The following is a 25,912-nucleotide window of genomic DNA, read 5'->3' as shown; positions in this document are numbered from 1 at the left end:
CACTAGAAATAAAGGAGTCAGTGTGTTTATATACTGCTACCAACTCCAAAATCAAACAGTTCACCAATATTGAGTGGCTGATTATGTCTAAATGTGTACAAGTTCTACAACCTTATGAAGATACCTCAAAAAAAAAAAAAACTTAGTGAATTCACATCAACAGCAGCTGAAGTGATCCCACTTGCAAAGTCCTTAAAACACACTGTTCAGCATAGCACATCAGGAGTTTTTTAACTTGCTGAAAAAACGCATACCTCAGCTTCAAGCTCTGAAGATGAGCCAGATGCAGGATCAGTGACTGAGTCACAACAAAACAGAGAAGTAACACAGATAGTAAGCATCATGAAACAAGCAATGCGAACTGATGTTGAGAAAAGATTTTCTTTGGTTGAAAGTGAAGATCTTTACAGAGTTGTAATATATATTGACCCAAGATACAAGAGTAAATTCTTTTCTTAATGTCACGTCACTGATCAAGTAAAATCATCACTTGCCACAGTATGTGAGGAGCTTAGTCAGTTGACTTTTGTAGAAGAGGAAGATGAAGAACCAAGAAGAAAACGAAGAAGAGATGATTTGAGTAAAACACCTACCACCTGTAGAACGCTGAATGAAGCAATGACCTCTGTTCTTGCTTCCAGCAGTGATGATGAAGCTGAAGCGGATTCTGTAGAAAGGAACATCACAAAAGATATTGAGAAATATCACAAGGAGAAAAGAATCAGTGGAAGAAGTCAAGATAGTTTGCAATGGTAGAAGACAATGAAGAGCGTCAGCCCTAATTTGGCAAAGGTCGCTTGCCAGTATCTCTCCTGTCCAGCAAGTAGCGTTCCAAGTGAGCAGCAGTTCAGTAGTGCTGGCTTGATTTATGATGCTAAACGCAAACAACTTTTGCCGGAAAAGGTAAACTACTGTTTTTGAAAAGAAACTTGCATCTCAAACTTTGAATATTAAATATGTGCTAAATTATCAGTTGTTCATGGATTTCTAGTTAACCACTTTCAAAAGGGTGGAGATTTGGGAAAGTGGTCTGTGAGATGCACGATGAGTTGGATCCTCGTCCCGCATCCTGGTAACACACAATATGTGTAGCTGAAATTCGTCATAAAACTTTAAGATTACAAAAAAGCACTATGGTAGACCAGCTGCCATTTGACAATGGTTGGTGTTATAATATTAAACAGTGAATTTTCAAAATCCAGAACACATTTGCATCCGCATCCGCGTCATATTTTGATATCCATATCCGCATCCGCATCCGCAGTTTAGTAGAAATTGATATCCGCATCCGCATCCGCAAAATATATACATATGACATCCGCATATACATCCGCATCCGCGGATCTTAAATCCGACATCCGATACATCTCTAGGATTGTCTTGTGCAGCCGCGCGTTGCTCTGTTTACATCGTGTCCTCAGGAAGAGTCGTGGAAGATTTTGTGTCCGGAGGCAGAAAAGTTAATGCTGGAGCTACTGAGGGACCAACGTCATCTCTGGGACCCGAGACACGATATATATATATATATATATATATATATATATATATATATATATATATATATATATATATATATATATATATATATATATATATATATATATATATATATATATATATATATATATATATATGTGTGTGTGTGTGTGTGTGTGTGTGTGTGTGTGTGTGTGTGTGTGTGTGTGTTCCTCATGACACCCAACACACCGTCAGTAAGACTCCTCCACTCCTTCACTCATTTTTGCTATTCGTTTTTTTACATTGTTATGTTACAAACTAGTGCCTTGATGGTGTGCAGAACCTCCCCTAACTAAATTGATGTCCAAAGCGAAATTTTATTTGGAGGATAGCCCGCCCCACCCACCTCTCCCCATCCCAAATGTATCATAGGTACAAAATGACTGTATAACAACATGCCATTTAACCTGACAACCTTTATTAGTAGTACCAAATGTACTGTAAGTATAGATACAGTAGTTTGGCTTTATGAGTCAAGATAAAATAAAAAAAAAATTATACCTGAAATAAATAAAAAAAAAATTATGAACTGAAATAAATAAATAAACAAATCTGAGTCACAAATAGCCATCAGTTACTCATCAAAAGTAACTTCCATCATCTCAATCTCCCACAAAAAAGTGAAAGCATGTCTAGCAGGTCTGAAAGCAGAACTATGCGCAAATGCCTCCCCTCGCGCAAAATGTGGCCTCCCATGGAAGATGAGACCCTACCTACATAGCCTGCCCTGCGTTTAGAGAGGGGCGGCCCTGGTGGTGTGTTCATGTATCATATAATGTTGAGGAAAGAACGACAGAGAACGGAGCACTTTCTTTAATTTTCCTAACTTTTCTTTCTTCTTCTGTCCAAACTCTTTATTCTTCACCATCTTTCTATCAGTTCAGTTCAGTTCAGCTCTACCAGTACTTCTGCCACAGTTAATGCCCCATCGTTAGGCAGTGCGTACGCCTCGAGCCATTTTGTAAAACAGACCATGGCGACACAGATGTAGCGGTTGCAGGCCGTTGTCACAGGTGCTGGCCCCACGATGTTCACTGCTACGCGCTCCATCGGAGCTCCCACCTGATACAGCTGTAATAGTGTTCTTCCTCTCCGCGCCGGTCCCTTCTTGGCGTTGCAGGTGACGCATATTCTGCAACATTTTTGCAAGTTCTTGCGCATCCCTAGCCAGTAGAACCACTGCCACAGGCGATTAAGTGTCGTCTTCACCCCTTGATGTCCACCTGTGGCACCGTCGTGCATCTCTCACACCAGACTGGCTCTCTGTTCTCGAGAAATGACTGTCTGCTAGTACATCACTCCTCCGTCAGATGCTAGCCACTTCTTCACCAGCACACCTCCAGTCAATTTGAGTGTGTCCCACTGTCTCCAGTAAAATCTCGTAGCTGGGCTCAGAATAAAACCTTCCTCCCTAGGGCGACCTTGGCAAGCCTCTATCCACTCCACTACTGGGCGGAGGTTCGGGTCCTTCTGCGCCTCCTGCAGGAGTCTGTCTCCACCACTCTCTGTACCACACACTCGTGACAGCTTACAGACTTCCTCTGGTTCCTTACTCTTACAGTGACGACAATCAGGCTCGCATGGACGTCTTCTGAGGCTGTAAACATTGTTGTGAACACGTCCAGGGCGGTACTCGATACGGTAGTCGTACTGCTCCAGCCTGTCAAGCCACCTCGCCAGTTGTCACTTGGGATTCCTCAGCGTCTTTAACCACCGCAGGCCTGCATGATCGGTCCTTACGGTGAAATTGGCTTCAGACAAGTATGGGTGGAAGTTTTCTAAACTTTTCACCACTGCTAGGAGCTCCTTCCGGAGCTCTTAGCAGTTTAGCTCTGCTGAGCTAAACTTGTTACTGTTACTGTAATACGCTACCACATGCTCAAGTCCTTTTAAATGACAGCACGGCTCCCATGCCCTCAGCGCTGACATCACAATCCACGAAGTATGGGCAAGCTGGGTCAAGATAGGGTAATAAAGGAGCGTTCACCCATGTTTTCTTCAACCTCTCAAAGGCTGTCTGGCACTCTGCATCCCAGCAGAAGCGGGCCCACTTCCTCGTCGAGTGGTATAGGGGCGCTGCAGTACTAGCTGGCAAAGTCCTTCACAAAGCATCGATAATACATGCTGTAGCCGCACCGGCTGGGCATCAATTGGCTCTCAGGTGATCTGTTTTACTGATCACATCCATCATCGTAGGTTCGAGGAAAGGCAGTTCTCCCTGACACGTTTATTGATGAGGTAGGCATGACCTTAAGAACTGCAGACAAGTTCTCGTTCTCAATTTCTTACAAAATAACATTATACACTGATATTAAACACTTTCAACATATTACAATATTCATTAACAATACATGCAATCAACTTGGCACTATGACAGTCGGTTTTTACAACAAAATTAAAGTATTTACCTCGGTCACCATACTGCCCGTCTTTGAGCGCGACTTGGCCGTGAGTGATGCCCACAGGCGATCAGTGGATTAACCACACTCTACCAACAAGTGAGCATCGGCTTCGGTGCTTAATATAGCAATGAATACTGATACTTACACACATTACACGTTTTCATGCAAATACAAAACTATTGAACATTTCACTTATGAATGCCGAGGAATAATGACGTGAGGTACATACGCTTTATGTACATGCAGATGGCAAAGAAGTTTTGCACCTGCAGCACATTCTGCAGCACTGACCAGTCTGCTACAGCCGTTACCTTCAGAGGTCAGTACGCACCCCGTCTTCGTGAATGAAGTGCCCGAGGAAAAGCACCGCCCGCTGGAACAACAGATACTTCTTGGGACTGAACTTCAAGTTAGCTTTCCTCATCCGTCGGAGCACTTCTTCCAGTCTCCGTACTTCCTCCTCTTACATGCGTCCAAGCAGAAGAGGGCTGCTTTCCACTGCAGGCCGTTCAATATCCGTTCCATCAACCGCTCAAAGGTGGCCAGGTCATTACGAAGGCCAAAGGACATCACTCGGAAGTGCCACAACCCCTGGCCGAAGGTGAACGCATTCGTCTCCTTATCCTCTTCTGCCATCTCCACTTGATAATCAGACTTAAGATCCAGCGTGGAGAACCAGTGGGCACCCACCATTGCATCCTTGGCAGTGGGTACGAATCCTTCACGATGACGTCATTCAAGGCTCTGTAATCCACGTAAAGATGCGACGATCCATCCTTCTTCTTGACCAGAACCACTGCAAAGGACGGGCTACTCGACTTCTCAATCACTCCTTGTGTTTGCAGGTCGTTTACCGCTTTCTCCAGCTACTGCCGCTGGGCGGGAGGTATTCTCCGCGGTGCATGCTTAAAAGGGGCGGCGCTGCCAGCGTTGATGCGGTGCTTGACGAGACTCGTGCACCCCAGGGATCTGTGTCTCCCTTCAAGAAGACATCTGCACAGGAACTTAGCATCTACCGCAGTTCTCCTGCTTGCTCTGGGTCCAAACGCTCCACGTTCTTCCACAACATTTCTCGCAGGTATTCAGGCACACACCTGCCGTCGTTTCCGGTACTCCCTTTGGCTTTGGCTGGCTCCACAGTGCGCCTCGCCTTCATCCCGCAGGTAGCTGCCGCATTGCTCCCCCGCCACCACTCATCTTCCTTGGCCGCTGTCGCCTTACTCCCCTCCCCCCTGCTTCTCAGGGCCGAACAGACAGACTCAGCTGTCACCACCTCGGGGCAGACATCACTCGGGAGCAAGGGCACTTCAGCATCCTGTACCCTCATAGTTCCCCTCGTGAACCCAATACAAGCCTGGCTCTTTGTCAAGTAGTTAAGACCCAGGAGGGTTCTCAAGGTCGGCCACGAATACTGGTAGCTGCACCTCCTTGCCACCAACTCCTATGCGCGCCCCCCAGTGGGCCTCACAGCTAAGCACAATGCCCGTCACTCCACACATCCTTGATCAATGGGGCAAGAGAAAGGCCCCGCGCTGTGACGATGTCCTTCCTGACGACTGTCCGTCCCAGTGTCTACAGTGAGGCGACGCGGTCGTCCACTGACCTCACCTTCTACCTGGGCGGTGGGGACAGTGGCGGTAGCTGGGCGGCGGTGGTTTAGCGGGAGAGAGGCCGTGGCAGAGACGGCTGGTGGTTGGCCCCACCTCCCAGCCTGGCGCTGTTTCCCTGACGACAGTCTGCACGAGTCTTGGGTGCTGGCACGCCTAAGCAAAATGGCCTCTCTGCCCGCAGGTCCAGCAGCAGGGCTGACGGGATAATAACAGCCGGCCTGACTCCGTCGACTGAGTCCTTCGCCGTCCTCCCAGACAGCCTTTCGTTTCTGGCGAAGAGGTCCCCTTGAAGACTTGTGGTATCCAACGCGAGGGAGAAGTAAAGTAGCCGTTTGAGGACAAGGTAGCGGCGGAGCGAGCAGGGAGCGAGGTTGTTGCTATGGGTGAAACGGCAGTGGATGATGAAGCTGCCCTGTTTGGCTAGGTAGGGACAGGGAGTGGGGCAGTGGCAGGATTCACTGGGGCAGCAGCATGGGGCTGGGTGTTGGAGATCTTCGGTGGTGGCGTCCACATACCGTGCCGTGGTGTTTCGTCCTCCTCTTCGTCTTGGTTGCCCACATGCCCACACTCCTCCCCTCCATCAGTTCCGCCCGGCCCACCTTTTAGCCACGGGCTGCCCCCCTGAGCGCCACCCATCTTACTGCTTAGGTCCTGCACCGTCCACCATCAACCTCAATTCTGATCTCCTCGGACTGAGTCTTCACAAAGTGTTCTTTCTCATCCTTTACTCCTTGCACGGGCCTTTCTGTTGCCCATGCACCTTATCTCCAGTTGTATGTTCATCAGCATACACAACAGTTCAGCCATGGATAGATGCCTCTCACCGGCACTCTCCTCCTTCACAACTGCCTCTCCATCAGCTACTTCACCACAGGCAAATAAGCCTTGCCTTCTGCCACAACACACAAAATGTTCACAGATATCCCACTCCTGATACCAAGTGAAACTCACCAGTCACTCTCACTGAGTGACCGAGTGAGTCAGAGGCACAGCTGTACCCAGTAGTCCAGGTAACGTCCTTCTCCCCGATGCACAGGCCCCGAACCCCGCAACAGTTTGAGACGCCCCTTGCCTGCTGATGGGAGGTACGTTTCAATAGAAAGAATATTGGAGTGTTTTAATAATAACTGTTAACTGTACCATTATAATATACAATAAATAAATAAAATATTTAAATCTATTTATAAAAAAATTGGAAAAGAGACGCGGAATTGGTTTGTTTACATCGTCAATGAGAAAACCAGCGGCCTAGCATGTGTGTGTAGCCGCCGACACGGCGGCTAGAGATACGCACATATGTACGCTGTAATGTGACATTTTATGTTTTCTTTGTTAACGTTATATTATTTGTAGCAACTGGTTGTTATACGTGAGCAGTGTATGGAGTATGTGGCGCGCCTACGCGCCAGCACAACAGAGTGAGAAGGGAATGTAGGGACGAGGGGACGCGTTGAACTTGCCCTCTCAGCTATTTCTCTCGCCGAAGGGTCGGTTGTTATGAGTGAGTGTTGATAACATGCCTACAGCATAATGAACATCATGGGCTGTAGGGGCCCAGCAGCGTCTCCAAAGCCACTTCACGACAATCATGCCTACACGTCAGACGTGTCTCGGGAGACGCGGGGAGTAAATCCCAGTAAATCCCCGTGTTCCTCATCCCGGTAAATCCCCAAGTGTAATATCTTGCATACAGCCAAGAGGACGGCTGTTCCCCGCACTGTGTATGTATTCATCATAGTATGAGGTAACAGATACTTATGTAACCATGAGGATTTGATGATGTGTGTCAGTATAATTAGTGTAAATATTTATAGTAATTAGATACTTAAATTGTGATGATTTAGAGATGAGTGTTGATATAAGTACACTTAATGTAACATAATGACGTACATCAAATCACGCAGGCGAGATGGCGACTTGCTGTGTTTGTGCTGGTGGTGTTCATCTGTAGAACCGACTGAACCCGCTAAAGTGTAGCTAACTCTGTATCGACATATATTTTACGGAATTGACTACGTGAAGTGTCACGACAATGATGCACTGCAATACCTGTGTTTCCTGTTGATATATTCCTTTGTGTTACTCTCAGTATTAGTGATAATATGTTAATTCACAGGTTTGACCGCTTCTGAATACAAAGAGCGAGTATTACACAGCTCGTTCCAGTCACCTCCAGTACTATACATTAATAAGCGTCGTACGGCGCTTACAGTGTGTACCAGAAGGCATCATGAGCACCACAGCCTGCAAGGCTATATAGACCAGGAACAAAGTCTACAATCATTTCTTCTTTTATGTTTTCTTCAAGCGCAGCAAAATCGCAATTATAGCAACCAGCTCGGAGGAGGAGGACTCCATCTTGATTGTTTATTTTTTTTTATGCAGCTGGCTAGCAGGCTAGCGGCTGCTCTCCACCGTGCGAATGCTTTAGGGTAAAACCTACCGGCTGCTCCGGCTGGCAGCAAGCAGCCGGGTGGAAAAACAGCCCCGTGTAAACCAACTTTAAACCACCCTTAAGGCATGTAAAGTTACAGCTACAATGAATAGAATAATTTGCCCAAATGGCTTCTATCAGCACGGCCTACATATATTTTATTATAATGCTGCATTTTGAGAAGCCATCCTTATGTCGCCCGCTTAGGGAACACAGCAGTTTCTCCCCTATGTTGAGTGTTCGGAACGACCTAATGTTTAATAAATGGGTCTTTTCTCCAGGTAACTATAAACACACGAACCATGAAAGGTACTGTACGTGACGATCTCATTTTTCCCGAAGTTGCTCGTCTATATTCAGTGTCCTGTGTGGTGATGACACAAAAAGAGTATGCTATAAAAATACTTTCTTTCATAAACATCCACTATGAAAAGGGCACGATAACGTTCATTCCTGATAAATATTATAAAATCAGCATCCACACCAAAATCAAGTTTCGGAGCAATACATGCTGTAGATTTTTCAACTCAATAATAACCTCTATTCGTAAAACTAGGCATGATAAAACTAGACATGTGAAATAAATCACAAAGTACAAGTTTTCTTTAGGAAGTCCTCAGCATCGGAATCCATCAACACGTAAGGCTGTAACAGACCGTTGAATTCTGTACTCGTTCCTCGGCGTGTTACCATTATGCAACTCCACATCCATTACGTGACACTTATCTCTGTCCACGATATTGGTATCAGAGGAAGACCCCCACAACCCCGCGTCCCATCCGTATCAATAACATGACATATTTTGTTCCTTGTGGATCTTGTTGCATGACTGCTAAGAAAGTTAGAAACGCTTACAGATCAGAACAGATAAATTATATCTGAATAATGAAGTCCTGGACAATACAATGAACACATTAACTACAGAAAGGCAGAGAAATGGTGTATACCACCACATTAATTTTCCTGTCACGCAAGGTACACCCAGAATAAATAGCCTCAACCAATGATTACTGCTGTTCCATATTTGCATTTCTGTATTGAGAGAGAAGACGCGTCATCTCTGCTCTTTGAATTATTCAAGGCAAAAATCTACTTAATTAAACCTAGATTTTGTTACAAGGAGCATTGTACTTGCGCAGCTACCCTATCGCATGTAGCAAGACAAAATGATAGTGAACTCTGTAAGATGGTGGTAATAGATATCAAACGTAATTGGTTAAGAACATAGCATAAGCCCGAAACGAAACAAATTCACTTGAGTCAACATGTGAGCACAATGAATGATCTACACACCTGAGAGGGAAGAGGCAGACCCAGCCACCGCCACCTGCAATGTTTCTCCTTTCATATTCAGAGGTTTTGTTATGGTTAGATGTCATCTGGAAGCGAGCTGCTGTTGGCTGTGAAGATCATGGTACACATTTACAAGTGTCTCGATGTTTAGTCAGTGAATAGGTAAATGTGGAAGGTCAAAGTAATTTCAAGGATTTTGGTGTTGAGGAAAACGTACAGCATCAGGTTTAGGGGTGACTGCTGCAACGACTCACTTGGGAGAAATTGGCGGAGGACTGAATTAAAAAGATTGCTCAACTTTTCGTGACAGCATTATAATGTCTTCCCTAGTTCACTTGAGGAGAGATGCAAGGATAACATCGATGAAAGATTTCGTGAATGAGTCTAAATGAGCCGGTCTAGATAATATATATATATATATATATATATATATATATATATATATATATATATATATATATATATATATATATATATATATATATATATATATATATATATATATATATATATATATATATATAAAATCTTGAGATCGCCGATGGCAGCGTTACGCGTACCTTTATCGAAACACAGGAAAAGTATGTATTTCCTTATAGGCTTTTCTTGGAAGATGTACATTGCTTCCTTTATATTTAACGTAATTTTCCAGTGCATGTTGATTTAGAAATGAGAACTAAATATGAATGAGTAATTTGGTGTAAATGCTAAATTGACACCAGTTTACCAATTCCAGACCATTAAAAAAAATATTGAATCAGTTGAAGTAATTCTGCTGATTGAATGCTAGATGAGAAAATTAAAGTGAAGGAAATACCAATGATATATTTTTTTTTAATATCGAAATGAAATCAGGAAAGAAAGCTGGTCATTTGAGCACTTTGTGTACATCATCACTTCCCCGAACTTCCTCCAAGGTGGTGGTGATAGTGGTGGTGGTGCAAGTGTTTTAGTGCTGCTGGGGTCTCTGACACCTGCTAACTCTGCTTACTGAGACACGAGAGCCACACTAGCCCAGCCTATGCGTAGCACATGGCTTTGAAATGACCTGGACCGCACCGGCCGCTTGGTGACCCAATGGCAGGTACCCAGCTGTCACCCGGCGGCCCTCACCTGACCTGCTTACTGGCACCACCTGAAGGCACGTGGACAAGGGTAAGGCTGGTGCCGGATGGGTCTTGTCCAAATGTGTTTCACCTTGGCGCTGCCTCGGGGCTGCTCATCTATCACTTTGTTCAATATTTATGGGATGCTCAGTGAGGAGATAAAAAGAGATGTAGGCTCCTCTGTAGTTGATTACATATTTTTCTTCGGTTCCTGCAGCTTGCTTTGTTTCAGTGTCACTTGCTTGTGCACCCCCCTCTGTTACATCCATTCATCTCACTATTGCTTCTTTAGTTTTGACAATATGAAAAAAAAAAAACCTGCACCTAAATACATGAGATGTTTGGTCATACCACTGCGTGTTATATGATTTGCAAACATCTAGAATAGAGGAAATTAAAGGTACTCAGAGGCTGGTGGTAGAAATCTCTATGTACTTTGATTTTTCTGTGTAGATAAGAAGCAGCATTAAATTCTCAGATTAGTATTAATATAGATGTTTGAGATGACACTAAAATTATGAAATTGTAGAAGGTACCCTAAAATGCGCATTTCTACTCCATCTCTATTATAATCAGTGGAATTAATATGTAAATGTGAACTATAATGAGTGTGAAATTATGCAAAATGAAACATGAAGACAGTAATTTATAGGTGTTGAACACTACCTGTTGAGACAAATGGCACCAATGCTATCTTGATTCTCTAGTGTGGAAAATCACCAGTTAAAATTTTCACAATGACAATATTTGTATGATCTAATCTGTATTTTGTTTATTTATATTTATTATTTATTTACTTGTTTGTTTATTTTTACTTAATTTTTTACCAAGTAATGAAGACAGAAGGTTCCATCCTCTTGCTCTTGTAGGACATCATTGATCTGGCTCAACTTAACAATAATGGAACTTGGCATTCCAGATACCTGTGGAGAATTTCCATCCTTGATTTTGGTTGACGACAATAGATGAAGTCTCATAGCTAAGATATAGTAACATTTTAGGATTTGCTTTGAACTCTTACAATTTTTCTTTAAACTTAGTTCTTAGATTTTTTATTCATTATTATTTTAGGGAGAAGAATCAAAACAAGTTGCATTATGGTAAATTTTACCAATAGTGACTCCTTATATATTTTATTGCTGTGTTTCTCCAGGACAGACAAGCTTGGGAACCTGGTGGGAAGGCAAACCTAACAACTGAGGGTTTCACCCCCCTCTCTGGACCCCCCTTAAGGACACTATAGTGGAACCAGACTAAATTAATACTTGGGATGTTGGCTGTTCCTGTCCCACATAGGTGTCACGTTCATAGGACATGCCCTGCTGGCCATGGTCAGGTCAGGTCACTCCGGGTACGAGGTGGCAACAGTATGGAGAGGCACAGTGAACACCCCAAATACCAAATTAGTCAGGTTCCATTATAACCTAACCTACCCAGGGGGAAGCTTTACCCCCTCATCCTTGGACCTCACATTAAGGACACTGACTTAACCTAACTTTACCTAACCAAACCTTACCTAGTTTGGGGGGGAGAGGGGTTTGACCGCCCTGGACCCTCCTTTAAGGACACTAACCTAACCCAACTATTTACCTTAATAGAAAGTGGAAGGTTCAGGGTGTGGTTGGTTGACCTCCTCCTTCCTCACCCTCAAAGGGTACTGGTGCCACTGATTGTTCAGCACTCGATTGATTTTGGCAAAACACATGCAATCTTCAGAAATGTATACCCAAGTCATCTTACTTATAAAATCCTGGTACTTAAATCTACATCCACTGCACCTGGCTACCATAGTGAGACTGGGTACCCTTGTGGTTAGCCAGCTGACTGCTAAAGCTGCCACATATACACGTGATGATCAGCCAAAAATAATTGGCATATTGGCCAGAAGTAAATGACATTTAGTGGCATTCTAATATGTCATTAATAAGACACCTCTCATTGGCTGAACAAAAGAGATACAAGAGAGCATGTGCCATTCTATACTGGAAACCAACACACACACATTACACTGTATCCCTGCAAGTGAGCCTCATCAGCATTGACTTAGAATTTGTGATGCAGTGCAAGATGGATCACATTACTGTAATGTAACCATGCACGACCCCAAAACAAATTCCCCACACACGTGTTGTACAGTGAGTATTCATTACCATAGGTGCATAATTTAGTTATTCCATGAGGAGCTGCTGTTGATAAGATTAACCCATAATATTGTAAGATGTGTAGAGGTGATGGTGAGTGGAATGTGCGTGTGCACTCGATGTAAAAAGCAGATACTGGAGACCTAGATAGCAGGATGTGGTAAAAGAGTGTGTTTATATGATATATTACAATGGAACAATAAAAGAAAGAAATATAATTATGCATAGCATTTTTCCCTTTTTTTTTATGATATCCATTTATTGAGTCCTCTTCCTGTTCAGATTAGAGAGAGAGAGAGAGAGAGACTTACCGTAAGCATGTTGTAATTTTTGTTTTTTGCCTAGCTCAGATACCAAAAACTTCACGTTATTGAATCCTTATTTTAATTCATATTGTCTCCATTTTTTGGCAGGTTGTGTGAAGCACCAAACTGAAATCATCTGGAAGAATTATGAAGAGGCAAATAAACATCCAAATGGAAAAAGTCATTGAACTTCCAAAAAGTTTATCTATTCTGGAAGTTGCATTATCAGCCTAGAAAATGTTATGAAAGTGAAAACTAGTGATGAAAGAGTTTCTAAGAAAATACTTTTAATTTCTTTTCATGATTTGCATCCAAAACAGACAGTGATGCTGTGTATGCCTTTCATTGCAGAAAACAATGTTACATAGAAGGACTTGAGGACATCATTGTACATGTAAATGTGTTGTGCAAGTTTTAAGGATTACACTGCATTTCATCTCAGACAGAGACAATGTTACCTGTTACTATTGATGTGGAGGATACCAAGCCTCTCCTGGCACCTGTCAGTCGCACGAAACTCAAAGATTTGCTAAGTAGTGTTATTCGTCTCATTCTTTCAGACTCAGATTCCCGCAATCTTTTCTTCTTCTTGCTTTTGAATCTGACATTTGGGTTTGTTGAACTGATCTATGGAGTGTGGACCAACAGTCTGGGCCTTATTTCAGATGCCTTCCATATGTTCTTTGATTGTTCTGGTCTGCTGGTGGGCCTCGCTGCCAAAGTCATCACCAAGTGGAGAGCAAATGAACGTTTTACTTATGGATATGTGAGGGCAGAGATCTTAGGTGGCTTCATCAATGGGCTGCTACTGTTGTTTGTCTCTTTCTTCATCTTTGCAGAAAGTGTAGAGCGCCTTATTGAGCCTCCTGAGGTGAAGCATGAGCGCCTCTTTGTTGTGTCTGTCCTAGGCTTCTTTGTTAACCTCATTGGGATCTTTGCATTCCAGCATGGGGGAGGCCATGGTCATTCTCATGGTGGTCATGGCCACTCGCATGGTGGTCATGGCCATTCACATGGGGATCATGGCCACTCACATGGGGACAGCCACCATGGTCATTCCCACAATGGCCATGCACATCATGGTCATTCCCATGGTGGGGGTGCACCATCACAAATCATGCAAGGAGTGTACTTACACATCCTGGCAGATACCTTGGGATCAATTGGAGTCATAGTGTCATCTATTCTTATGTACCTATTTGGATGGATGATTGCTGACCCCATCTGCTCCCTCTTCATAGCAGTGTTGATCCTAGTCAGTGTACTTGGTCTCCTTCGGAACTCCGTGGAAATCTTGATGCAGCGGCAACCCCGGGAGTTGGACGACTTGCTACCAAACTGCTTCTACAGGATTCGTGCATTACCAGGAGTGTTCAGTGTCCAGGAACCCCATTTCTGGACATTATGTTCTGGACAGTATGTGGGGAATGTGAAACTGGAGGTGTCTGGTGCAGCAGACCCAAGATATCTGGTGCAACAGACTCGGGCCATCTTTTCCACGGTGGGTGTAACACAGCTCTACATTCAGCTGGACTACACAACCATGTAGCACCAACTATAGGTATAGGAAATATTTATGAATTCCCATATAACAATTTCTTAAGTTATCACCTAATGTGGGCTTCTTCCAGAAAGATCTCCATAGATAATCTGAAATCAAATTCATGTCACGTAAATGTTTATAAAAGTTTATGAATTAGAATGTTATACGGACAATGGTGGTTTTAGTGTTTAGGTTTGCTGGAGAGCTTTTGTGAATTAGAGGACCAACAAAGCTTTTTGTAGGAGTGCAAGACTTGCCTTATATTTATATTGTCTTGTACCCCTGTGAGGCTCTCCCATAGCAACAGTCCTTCCTGCTACATCCAGCTACCCTTCATCACACATCTTGGAAACCTGACACATTTTATTTATTTCTGATTAACCGTAAGATTTTGTCATGAATGTATTAATAGCACAGAATCTCTTCTTAAGGTCACACAAGGAACTTCAGTTTACATTGGTTATTCTTTAAATATTTTTTTATAACTGATCTATTCATAAGTACTGCATTTTCCACTCTTGAGCTCTCCAAGAAGTATAAGCAGATTACTCTTAACATCACTGCTCAGGTAGTAACAAGCTGTCTTGCATTATGTTACATGTTAAGTAAGACTCAGTTATGCAGAGAACCATACATGTTACCTCCTGTAAGAATAATAAGTGTGGATGGTTGGTCTTTAGTTATGGTGAATTTTGTATCATCTTTGATGCCCCATCACTCATTAGGGAGCTTCCAGGAAATGATCATTGCAGAAATGCTTCCAAGGATACCTTGTCAATATTTGTTCATTTACATTTCTCCTATACCCCATATTTATTCACTTACATTCTGATCTAGTGTATTCTTTATAAAACTTTATTCCTTTCCCATTCATACTACTTTATTTCCACTTTTTTCAGTTACTTTTTTTCAGCTTCTCTCCAGATATGGTCAAACTGTTGTACCACATACCTTCCTATTCATTTTGGATATGGAGACATTTTTACAACTAGTCTGCATTCACATAAATTGTCCAGTTTTATTCATTTCTTATTATTTTCCCATACATTTGGTCCTCCATAATCATCTATGTAGTAAAGTGTATTTCTTGTAACACAATAGCTTGGAAAGCAGAATGCTTCACCAGAATATATTTTTGTAAATTATACATACTGCAGGTGTAGTTGTAATGATATATATGCATTAATTTCTTGTTCAGAGATGAATTGCATGTTTGTAGAAGTGCTATATTCAGTGTATCATTGTCCAACCACTAACTTCCTTCCAAACATAACACCAAGAAAATTTATAGATTTTAAAATGTGATACTGGACCCTTTTTTGCATAATGTTTCATTGCAAAATAATTGTTAATGAAGTTTTGAAAAGTATTTTTTGAGTTATGCAACCGTACAAGATGTTGAGTGTTTTTCATGTTGATGTAGTCACAGCCTTGGATTCTCATTTCTTTGGTCACTTCATATTGCATTGATACTGAAGGATGGGGTACATCAGACACTACTTAGGAGTATTTGTTTTATACTTGACATTTCCTCTGAAAAATCTGTGATTGTAGATTCTTAATTTTGCAATATCAAAATCATTGACTCTGCTTCAGTAAAATACCTGCAGTCACTTAATACTTTGGGCATTAAAGTTGGTGAGGGAGTATCTACTTTGTGTACTCACCTTCTCCATTTAAGATAATGCTCTCTAAAGGATATTTGTCTGTCATTACAGTTTGAAGTCATTCTCATAAATCCACATACCACAGACACACCCACCAGGTGTATTATTTGCTGACTAACTTGCCCCAAAAGTGGTCTTCCAGCAAATTAGACGTGTATTCATTGCATGAGTCAGAAGAAAAATGTTCCTTACATATTTATCACAAAACTTCATAAAATAAATTTTTTGATTGTACATGACTATATTTGTTAAACATTAAGAATCCAGTGATTTTATTGTGTATATGGTGCAAGATTGTGTAAAAGTTTCGTGAGTGAGTTTTGGGTGAAAGGTATGTAGTCTTTGCCTACTGGATTGAATAGGGTACCTACATTCCTTTTTATAGGTGATGGTTTGAAGAGTTTATATTAAAAAAATGTAAATTAAACCTGGTTTCCCTATCCCCCCTATCTAAATTGTGCCAAACCATATTAATAGACATCAAAACATCACAATGTTCATTAATGAGTACCAATATCAATTCAAGTGAAGCATATGCCACAGACCCACCACATTGATATTTACCCTAGTCCCTGCAGTACTGAGTCCAGGTGTGAACCTCAGCAATAAGTGAATTAACAAAATCAATTTATCAAACACTGGTATTAGAATGAGTACGTCAGAAATTACAGGATTATACTATGACATTCATTAATTGACAACCAATACTGGAGGACAATGTAAGTGAAGATGTTTGTGACAAAGAATCAGTCCGTAGTGAAGCTGATTAAAATGTGAAGAGCCACTAAAGCTCTGTGAAGAACAAATGAAGCTCCCGCTGAGAGTCTTGAAGGCCAGGACAATGATGCAGGTCAGATAAAGAGAGGATCATCAAGGATTCTAAGATCTGAATGACATGTGATTCAAATACATAGCCACAAATAGCCAAATGGCAATAAAACAGTTGGAAAATGAAAATCCAGAGAAGTCTAAAAGAATATTAAAGATACGAAAGAATATGGAAATGGAAAGAAGGCTGACAAATAATGTGACCTATATAAAGTGCAACAATAATTTCCTTTGTAGCATGGACCAGACCTACATAGGTGTGAATGTATGTAGGTAATTTATTAGCACAGAGTTTTAGAGCTCTTGAATTACTCTATGCAGGTAAAAAAAACAGGAGCAGCACGAAGAAAAGTCTAAACTGTTGGGATGGCTGAAGAAAGAAGGGAACCCCACATGACCAGTGACTCAACAAAAAAAGGTGCATGTGGAAAAATCACATGTGAGAAGGAAATAAACTCTAATAAAATAATACATGAGAATATGTAGACAAAAGATGGATAAAAGCATAAATTTGATAAAAGACAAAATGTATAAAGTGAAAGCATACATTGCAAATCAAAGGAAAATGCATACAGTTCTACAATGAGAATACAATTTGTGGCAAAAAATGGACACATCCATTAAAATTGGGAAAGAAACAGAACAACAACACCATTACCATGTGAAGATTTCAAAGACTAAACAGAAAAATATTCAAGGAGAAAAAAAAAAAGAATGCAAAAACAAAAGGATAGACACAGAACTTAACAGGGCAAAATAGAAGGAACAGGAATAAGCCAAACAGAAAATTCAGTTGAACAAAACAGGACATCTGCATCAGGCAAACATTTAAGAGAGGAAAATGTTATCAAAGACATGAATTTGAGGAAAACCACATGAACAGATGGGAAAATAAGTAGCATTACAAAATGAAGTCTGGCAAAATACCAAAGAAAATCAATGAACAGTAGCAAGATACGAGAGGATGCACCAGACTCAGCACAGACACACTCAGCAGATGACATGGAGATGCCTGCAGCAAATTATCAACCACAGTAACTTGAAATCATTAAAAGAGTATGGTAAAAATATAGGCATGACAACTGTAATCAAGAAGAGTTTGGCAATCAGTAACCCATCTGATATCTGGGTCAAGATCAGGAGATGGAAGTTTTTAAAGCAGATGTGATATGTTCTTTCCAAATGTGGCCAATATTGGTGATAAAGCACAAGCAAATGTTCAATATTGCAAGGAAGTAACAAAAGTCATGAAGTACAGAATATTGAAAAGATTGAAAAAAAAAAAAAAAGAATTAAATGTATGTATACTAATAAGATAACAAGAACAACTTTAGGAGAGGCCTTCATTCTGAGAACAGACACAAGAGAAAACAGCAGTATGGACATAAGTCACAACTATGCAGAGACCTAGAAACACTTAGATAAGCAATAACACCCTAAGAAAAAAAAAAAAAAAAGATATATATATATATATATATATATATATATATATATATATATATATATATATATATATATATATATATATATATATATATATATATATTTAAGGATATTGTGCCTCTAGGTGGTATCTGAGGATCTTTCCAAATCAGAAGACACTGTTACAACAGACTGTCCCCATAAAAATGTAAGTTTTTGTTTGAACTAAAGAAGACAGACTATACAAGCCACATAGGACAAGCTTTATTTACACATTCAAGTAACTTTCTTGAGGTAGCTAGTAAAACTAATTCCAGGAAAGGAGTTTCATCAGATTTTTAGCTAAAATTCAATAAGTCGAACCTTTTCTGCATCTTCCCAAGCAACTTATCATCAATGTAAAAGCTTGAAAGCATCATTAAATTGTGAAAATGATGAGTCCTGAAATGCAGCATTCAGTTTAAAAAGTTGAGAAACAAGTTGTGGTAGTAAATGTCAGACTTCTAATTCTCAGCCTTCTGCCCCCTTAACTCATTTCTATCAAGTTCATTGTCACTCCTCAGGTAATCATCTTCACTATTGTCCAAGTCTATTTCACATTTACCTCTACTATTCATGTCGGGAAAATCATTCAAGACAAGCAGATGAAAATATATGCTCAAATGAGAAACTGAGTATGGTGAATAGAAATTAATGGAGGTGGTAGTTTGGTGGCTCATGAGGAAGAGGTTGCCATGAAACAATACTCCATTGCTTTATGGCTGATTCCTTAATAAAAGGTTATAAAGCAGTATGAGTAAGTCTGGCGAAGACCATGAGTAGAATACAGTAGACTGTCTTCAATTCTTGTGGATATGAATGTGAATGAGATGCAATAAATGCTGACAAGATAGGCCAGCAGTTGATCATCACTTATGTCATTAGAATAAACAAAAATACATAGAATATACTTTCCCTTACAATTACATATCTTAACATAATTCCGCTGCCACTACAAATGGCATCCACGGGAGTTACTAGAATACGAATTAGCATTTATAATATGAATGTGTACTCTATAACAGGTGTTACTGGTACAAGGCAAAGCATCTAAGAATGACAGCTACTATAGCCTGACTTTAAGGAATCTCCCATGGGGATAGACACGATAGGGTTCACAGGGGAGCGGAACACAGTCTCCCAAAAGAACACTGGGAAACATTGGGGCAGCAAGCCCAGATAGCAGGAATCAATGTTTTGATTATATTAGCAACAAACGGTGTTTCATAGATGATTGAGCTGAGACACTTCACCATTTGGCTAGTTTTCAAATCAGTTATCAAATCATACCACAGCTACCCACAGCCAGGCAGTTAGAGTAGGGGTTCACCAGAAATGACAGACACTGCCCAAGGATCAAACCTGGGGCCTTCCACTTGCCAGCCAGAAGTGCTGACTGTTACACCACAGTCACCTCCTGGTGACAGCCCTCACACAGACCTATCATGAGTAGGGTATTATGTATTTCTCAGTTGCCAACACAAGCCTTCAACCCTGCCTAACAATATGGAGAACAGAGAAAAATTAACATAGTTGAGATGCTTCCTATCATAACACCACCCTTGGGGAGAACACAGGTGAAGAAATACTGTAAAAGACAGCATATGGTATGGAAAAGGAAATCAATCCTAGGATAATCATATAGACAAATCATTTTTTATATATAGCACAAAATACAGATTCCAAGGCTACTAATGATTAAATACAGTATCATTAAGGTAAAAGAAAACAATCATTATTTTCTGGAAGACTTAACACCTTTGGTTCTTTTCTTACCTCTATAAATAAAAATTGCCTATCATATGATGCTCAAGATACTTTTTTGGTACAGTTTTGTGGAGAAACAACAGCAAATTTGTTATACAAGAGAATAATCATAGATAAGAAGAAAACAGGTTGAGAAAAGACTGTGTGAGAGAAAAGAAAAATAAGACTTGGGCAAAATTACTTTGTTAAATGGACTGATGGAAGAAAGCTCTGATAACAACGCCCAGCCACCAGCCCTGAAACATCCTCTGTAAACTATGAACAAATGTATCCTTTACTAGCTACACATGCATCATTACAAAGCAGTATGAGGGAGACTTAAGTTAACTTTTGACACAATGTATACTTGATAAATGACTTTTCATTCAATGATGTTAGTACATAAGGCCAACATTATTAGAAAAAGCAACATTAAAAAAATGTTGGTACATTTTACATCAATTTTCTTTGATGTTGAAGGAGACACCTGTATGAATACAAACTTCAGGTAAAAAAGATCTTGATGATATATTTATTAGAAAATTTACTCTACATAATGAATATTGATAAAAATAATCAAGAATGTATATAGACTATAATAAAAGGCTACTTCCATAATATTCTTTATCTTTTCATTGACAGCTTTCCTGCCCATGCAAGGCACACACAAGCAAGAGCAGAACAAAAATAGAGCCCATGAAATAAAATAAAAATACAGGAAATTAAATTAAACTAATGAAGTATATGAAATCAATCAAATAAATACCAATGAATGAGATTCATTAAATTTAAGTAGAAAATACAATTTCATCACAGTAGAAATCATAAAACTACAGAATAAATGAACTAGTACAATGACCAATTGTTGGCATACAACTAAGAGAAATAAATTTGCTGACTGATAGAGCACTATTCAGGTACATTTTATAGTTAAGGGCAGGAATATTCTTATTACAATACTTTTGGAGGGTCAAGTGGAACAGGTAAGTAATGGAAGATGGCCAGTTAATGCATGAATGGATCACCAGCCACAGCCAGACACTCAGTCCTGCTCATGAGCATGTCTCAACTAGAAGTACATACAAAATACAAGCCATTACAATATGAAAACTTACAAATTAGTCTATATATTTAAATATTTATGTATTCATTATGTCAATGAAAATCTTTAATACATATACATCATGTAAAAGTAATTCCCAAAGAATTAAGTAAGGGCTTTCTGTATACCACTGAACATGAGAATCAAATAGATTAAAAAATGCAGCAAACTAAATGTTCCTCAATCATAATTCCCAAAGGCTACTGGTCAAGGTCTTCCAGAACATACACGTACTCCAAGACAAGTGCTGATGATGTTACCAAATCATACTTGAAGAACATCACAAGCAACAAAGAGGTGGGCATTCTGACCCTTTGCCTGACAATAACACATATCTGGGGATCTATGACAGCATCTTTTCAAGTCTCAGACCTTGTGTTTTAGAAAATCTTGCCCTGGTGCACTACACAACTTTTATTTGAGTTTCCCCTAAGAATAAGGTTGCTTATCAGAAAATACACTGCCAGTTTTCTCTTACATCTCTGTGAGGCTGACACCCCTAAGATACATAATATACATAGAGACACCTTAACGTCTTCTTCATTGGAACTGGATGGATAAGTAATTTATCATTATGTTGCAAAGATTTATCTCTTTCATTAACTTCATATTAACTAAATATAGACACACACGATAATCTTGAGACTTTAATAAAATATTAATATACAGTTATACCACTCTGTACTTAAATATAATTGCTTTTCTGATTGCTAATATATCCTCCATTACAGAACAAAGATCTGGTCATTTATTATTTAACTTTTTTCATATGAGAGTTAAATTAATTTATTTCTCAATTTGCAAGCAATAAGATGATAAATGCTTGCATTCCTGAGAACTGTATCAATTCCACACTTCACAAAAACCAGGTTACACTTTGCTCTGACTTAATTTTCTGATGCTAATGTCCTTTGTGTTTGTGTTTCATACATCTGAAATATGACTGGTCCACATCTTTCATTGTTTTTTAAACTAAAACTTTTGCACACAAGTAAGTCTCATAAAAAAAAAAAAAAAGCAAATTCAAGGAGTCCAGTTCAATAGAACAAGCAATAAAAACATGTTATATGTTTAAAAGGACTACTCCTTTACTACTATGAATAACTAACAAATCATGAAAGTCTTAATTATCCTGTAAAAGCTAAGTGTACTGCCATTCATGTGAAACACATTTTGATGAATATACATAGAATTAGACAAATTTACTCAGAGCAAACTTATCTCAGCCTGATTTAACATGATAAATAAAGCAAATTATTACAAGTTCTAATGTTTCATCTTGAAAACAATGCAAAATATAGTGAAAGATAATAATCTAAATGTCATGAAATGCACAACTACATAGGAAGATAAAATTTTGTGAAGATGAAGTAACTGTTCCAGAAAATGTATGCATAAGAATAGGCTGGTAGAGTTTTCAAGAAACAACATGGCGCTCATAATACAAGCTGTCACACATCTCTCATGTCAGTTATTCATCCACTGTGAGGTGCATATTGCTGTATGTTATCTATTTATAATAACAAAAATATTTTACTGCAGTCTATTCTATAAAATATCTGATATTTACTTATCAACAACCCTCTCAGATTTAAACTGCCTAGCTGCAAGTTTAATTCTATTCACATATATAAACATTAAAATTATGAAATCAAGTTAAAAGTGACATAATCACATGACTATATATGTGATAGATGCAACTATAAACCAAACTGATGTACCCCCTTAAAGGAAGGCAGCCAAGACAAGACAAGATGTTTAGCCAATTTCATGCCAACTGCTCTTCTGACCTTGTTAACTGCAACCTGCATGCTTCCTCTGCAGCTTCACTATACAAGGCTTTTGACTTTCACTCATCCTTATTCTGTCCACCTCCCTAATGCAAGAACCAGCCAGTATTCTTAGTATTTCATCCCTTTTACTGGTAAACTCTGGAACTTCCTACTGACTTCTGTATTCCCTCCTGCTTAAGACTTAAACTCTTTTAAGAAGGTTTCAAGACACTTTTTAATGTAATCTTTGACTTGCCTTTGAGCTGTCTCCTCTAGGGTTGGGCATTTTTAGTGGGCTTTTTTTACAAGCATTCCTTTTCATCTTTACCTCTAAGCCTTTGGTGTAAAACTGTCTTCATTAACAACTGCTCTTCACTCAGCCACAAAACAAAAAATTACTTTTTCTTGGTCCACAGACATCCCTCCTTGCATCTGATGCCTTCTTCACATTGTCCATGCACCTCAACATGGTCTTCCTCTCAAACCTATATATTTCATATCAGATGCACTTATCTTTTCCACTTTTTCCATTCCCTCTATACACCCAAAAACTCTACACTATTTGTTCCATTCAACCAGCTAACACTTGGAGAAAACTAGTTCTTCAGGCTTTCTCATTCTTCGTTCAATCCATGCATTTTACTCTGTACATAATCCTCAGATACCTCCTGTCATAAAATTTAAGCTCTTCCTCCTCCTCCTTCTCCATTACTCCCTGTTCCACTACTATGTTAGAATTATCATTCCAACTGGGTAATTTGATGGTGGTGGGTAATAGTATCAATTTAAGTCTAACAACCCATCTTAATGAGTAGATGAACCAATGAGAATCCAGATGGAACAGATCCACACTCCTGAAACAAAACCATTGTCAGCCCGCTTCACATGTGGCGCTATCAGTTACACTCCTACTCCCACTCAAAGCAATTCCACCCAAGGAATGACTGGAGTTATATGCCAGCTACTACACCGAGCAGTCACTCTGCTCCTTCTCAGCCTATTACTACCCCAAGTGGACATATCACCCAAGATTCCAAATAAGTACCTATATCTCAGGCCTGTGTACTGTTAGGTGCTTAGCTTAACTTAGGTCTGCTTTCACATCAGGTAAATTCCCCATCCATTGTAGAACCCACCCTTAGCTTATTCATGCCACAACTCCTTCACACAACCTTTTCTTTATATTTACACCAAGAAGTCTTCCTATAAATGCTTTTCAATCTTCCCCACACTTTCCCTACTTTATCCATTCTAAATCTCTTCCCTATATTTATAATTTCATTCACAGCAACATGTATTTTGAAGTACTCCTCATGCAAATTAACAGTGAAAAATACAATCATCTATTATTCTTGTATGTACACCATCATTTTCCTCTTACTCTCATTTACTCTTCTATTCATTCTTTTATATACTCTTCCAAACTCTTTCACCACTTGTCTCAACCTCTTCTCTGAATCAGCCACCAGTGCATATCATCCACAAATGGCAGCTGACTCACATTTCATACATCTTTACTATCAGTATTCACCAGGCTCAAATCTCCATCTAATATTTACTATCTCCCTCATATTCAAGTAAGATATAATACAATACATACTAGTAACTAAATACTATAAAAGGAAATAAAGGATAAGCAATACTCTACCCATACATCAAATCTCTCTCCTGTCAAAACTGACTCCCTGAGAGCATCTATCTTAACCTTCCCATTACCTCCCTCACCACCACCACCTTGGTAACAGTCTGATACTAGAGGAATAGTAAAAATGGTTTATTATGCCAGGAGCCAAAATGAGTACAAAATACTACTTCTAGTCACCATAATACTTTCTCACTACTTAGTTTCCCACTAGACTTATTCTACCTCAATACAATGGAAAACATGACCTCATTTATCTATGGGCAGACATCTCTTCCAACACAGTCTCTTACTAGGTAGGGTCAGCAGCCTGATCTGCTGCATCCCTGAGAGCAGCCATCACCACGGGGGGCAAGTGGTGGCGCATCATGAAAGGGGAGATGAGGATCTGTGAGAACTCCTTTGTTTCACTCCAAGTAAACTCCCATTCTCCCACACTGCCCTCCAGCCTGAGGTTTGGATAAAGATTAGATATTACACATATCTGAGAGGATTTGTATACAATAGATATTTATGACACCTTGTATAATGCATGACACATTCTAGAAAAAAATTCATAAAATGAAAACCCATACACAAAAGCCAAAGAAAATATCTATAATTTGAAAACCTATATACTGAAACCATTCCAAGTCAAACTGTTTTTTGTACAATTTTTTCCTTATATATAAATATATGGTGGCATCCAGGAAAAAAGCAAAAAAAAAGGCAATACCACATCAATCATTGTTGTTAATGACATCATCATCATCATCATCATCATCATCATCACCACCACCACCACCATCATCACTTCTTCCCTTCTTCATTCTTGCTACACAATACTTCTCTCCCCATCATCTCAGTGCATGATGCTCTACTCTATTCTCTTATACTAGGAGGTCTCCCAATTTTAGTTACCTCATGTTAAACTTAATTCCTTAATCTAGATAGCCTTCACTCATCTCTTGGATATGTAAAAACTACAACACACAATATCATACCATACAATAACTCTACTATGAAACTTTGAGGGTAAGAGGTGTTCCAGACCAACAATGAAAAATGTAAGTAAACATTATAATCCACTTTCAGGAAATTTTATGCTTTATGCTTTTCTGTTAAGGATGATCTCAAGAGATTGATGAGTGCAAAAAATGAGAAGTGAAATAATGATGTGACACAAGATGGGTACACTGAAAGACAGGCATGGAAGTGTACTGTTAGGAGGGAAGTGAAGGCATTAGTGAAGGGCCGAGGACATCAGTTTGGTGAGGTTGAGAGAAAGAAAAAGGCTGCACTAAACTGAAAAAGAAAGTGCTAATAAGGAGATTAGTAAATAAAAATAGGATAAGGTTTTGAA

General features: G+C 39.8%; 2 protein-coding genes across 12 annotated transcripts in view; one reads left to right on the top strand and one right to left on the bottom strand.

The window, feature by feature from the left end:
• Window positions 1-10,129: 10,129 nt before the first annotated feature.
• LOC135099727 (zinc transporter 7-like) lies at window positions 10,130-16,446 on the top strand. Of its 3 annotated transcripts, XM_064002205.1 has the most exons (3): window positions 10,130-10,412; window positions 11,517-12,498; window positions 12,918-16,446. In XM_064002205.1, exon 3 carries the CDS (start codon window positions 13,261-13,263, stop codon window positions 14,356-14,358), a length of 1,098 nt encoding a protein of 365 aa, XP_063858275.1. In that variant the 5' UTR covers window positions 10,130-10,412; window positions 11,517-12,498; window positions 12,918-13,260; the 3' UTR covers window positions 14,359-16,446. The 3 variants fall into 3 exon arrangements, with proteins under 3 accessions (XP_063858275.1, XP_063858276.1, XP_063858274.1); XM_064002206.1 differs by lacking the exon at window positions 11,517-12,498 and having other exon boundaries at window positions 10,130-10,398; XM_064002204.1 differs by lacking the exon at window positions 11,517-12,498.
• A 3,504-nt stretch (window positions 16,447-19,950) lies between these two features.
• Window positions 19,951-25,912, bottom strand: part of LOC135099723 (diacylglycerol lipase-beta-like) — a 41,792-nt gene continuing 35,830 nt past the window's right edge. For 5 of the 9 annotated variants that reach the window (XM_064002192.1, XM_064002190.1, XM_064002195.1 and 2 more), the window contains 2 exons: window positions 24,864-25,019; window positions 19,951-21,123 (listed from right to left, as the gene is read on the bottom strand). In XM_064002192.1, the coding sequence (XP_063858262.1) occupies window positions 21,120-21,123; window positions 24,864-25,019 (160 nt within the window). In that variant the 3' untranslated portion in view covers window positions 19,951-21,119. Of the gene's footprint in view, window positions 25,020-25,912 lie in introns of all 9 variants that reach the window. The other 4 variants (XM_064002196.1, XM_064002199.1, XM_064002197.1 and 1 more) reach the window with 2 other exon arrangements.

This window comes from Scylla paramamosain, chromosome 4 (assembly GCF_035594125.1).
Source record: "Scylla paramamosain isolate STU-SP2022 chromosome 4, ASM3559412v1, whole genome shotgun sequence".
Classification (NCBI taxonomy): Eukaryota; Metazoa; Arthropoda; class Malacostraca; order Decapoda; family Portunidae; genus Scylla; species Scylla paramamosain.
Note: the sequence above shows the minus strand (reverse complement) of the source record. Positions and strands in the feature narration are given on the sequence as shown.

Excerpts from the sequence above, each read along its gene's own strand:
- LOC135099727 (XM_064002206.1), top strand. The coding sequence starts at position 13,261 with ATGTTACCTGTTACTATTGATGTGGAGGATACCAAGCCTCTCCTGGCA.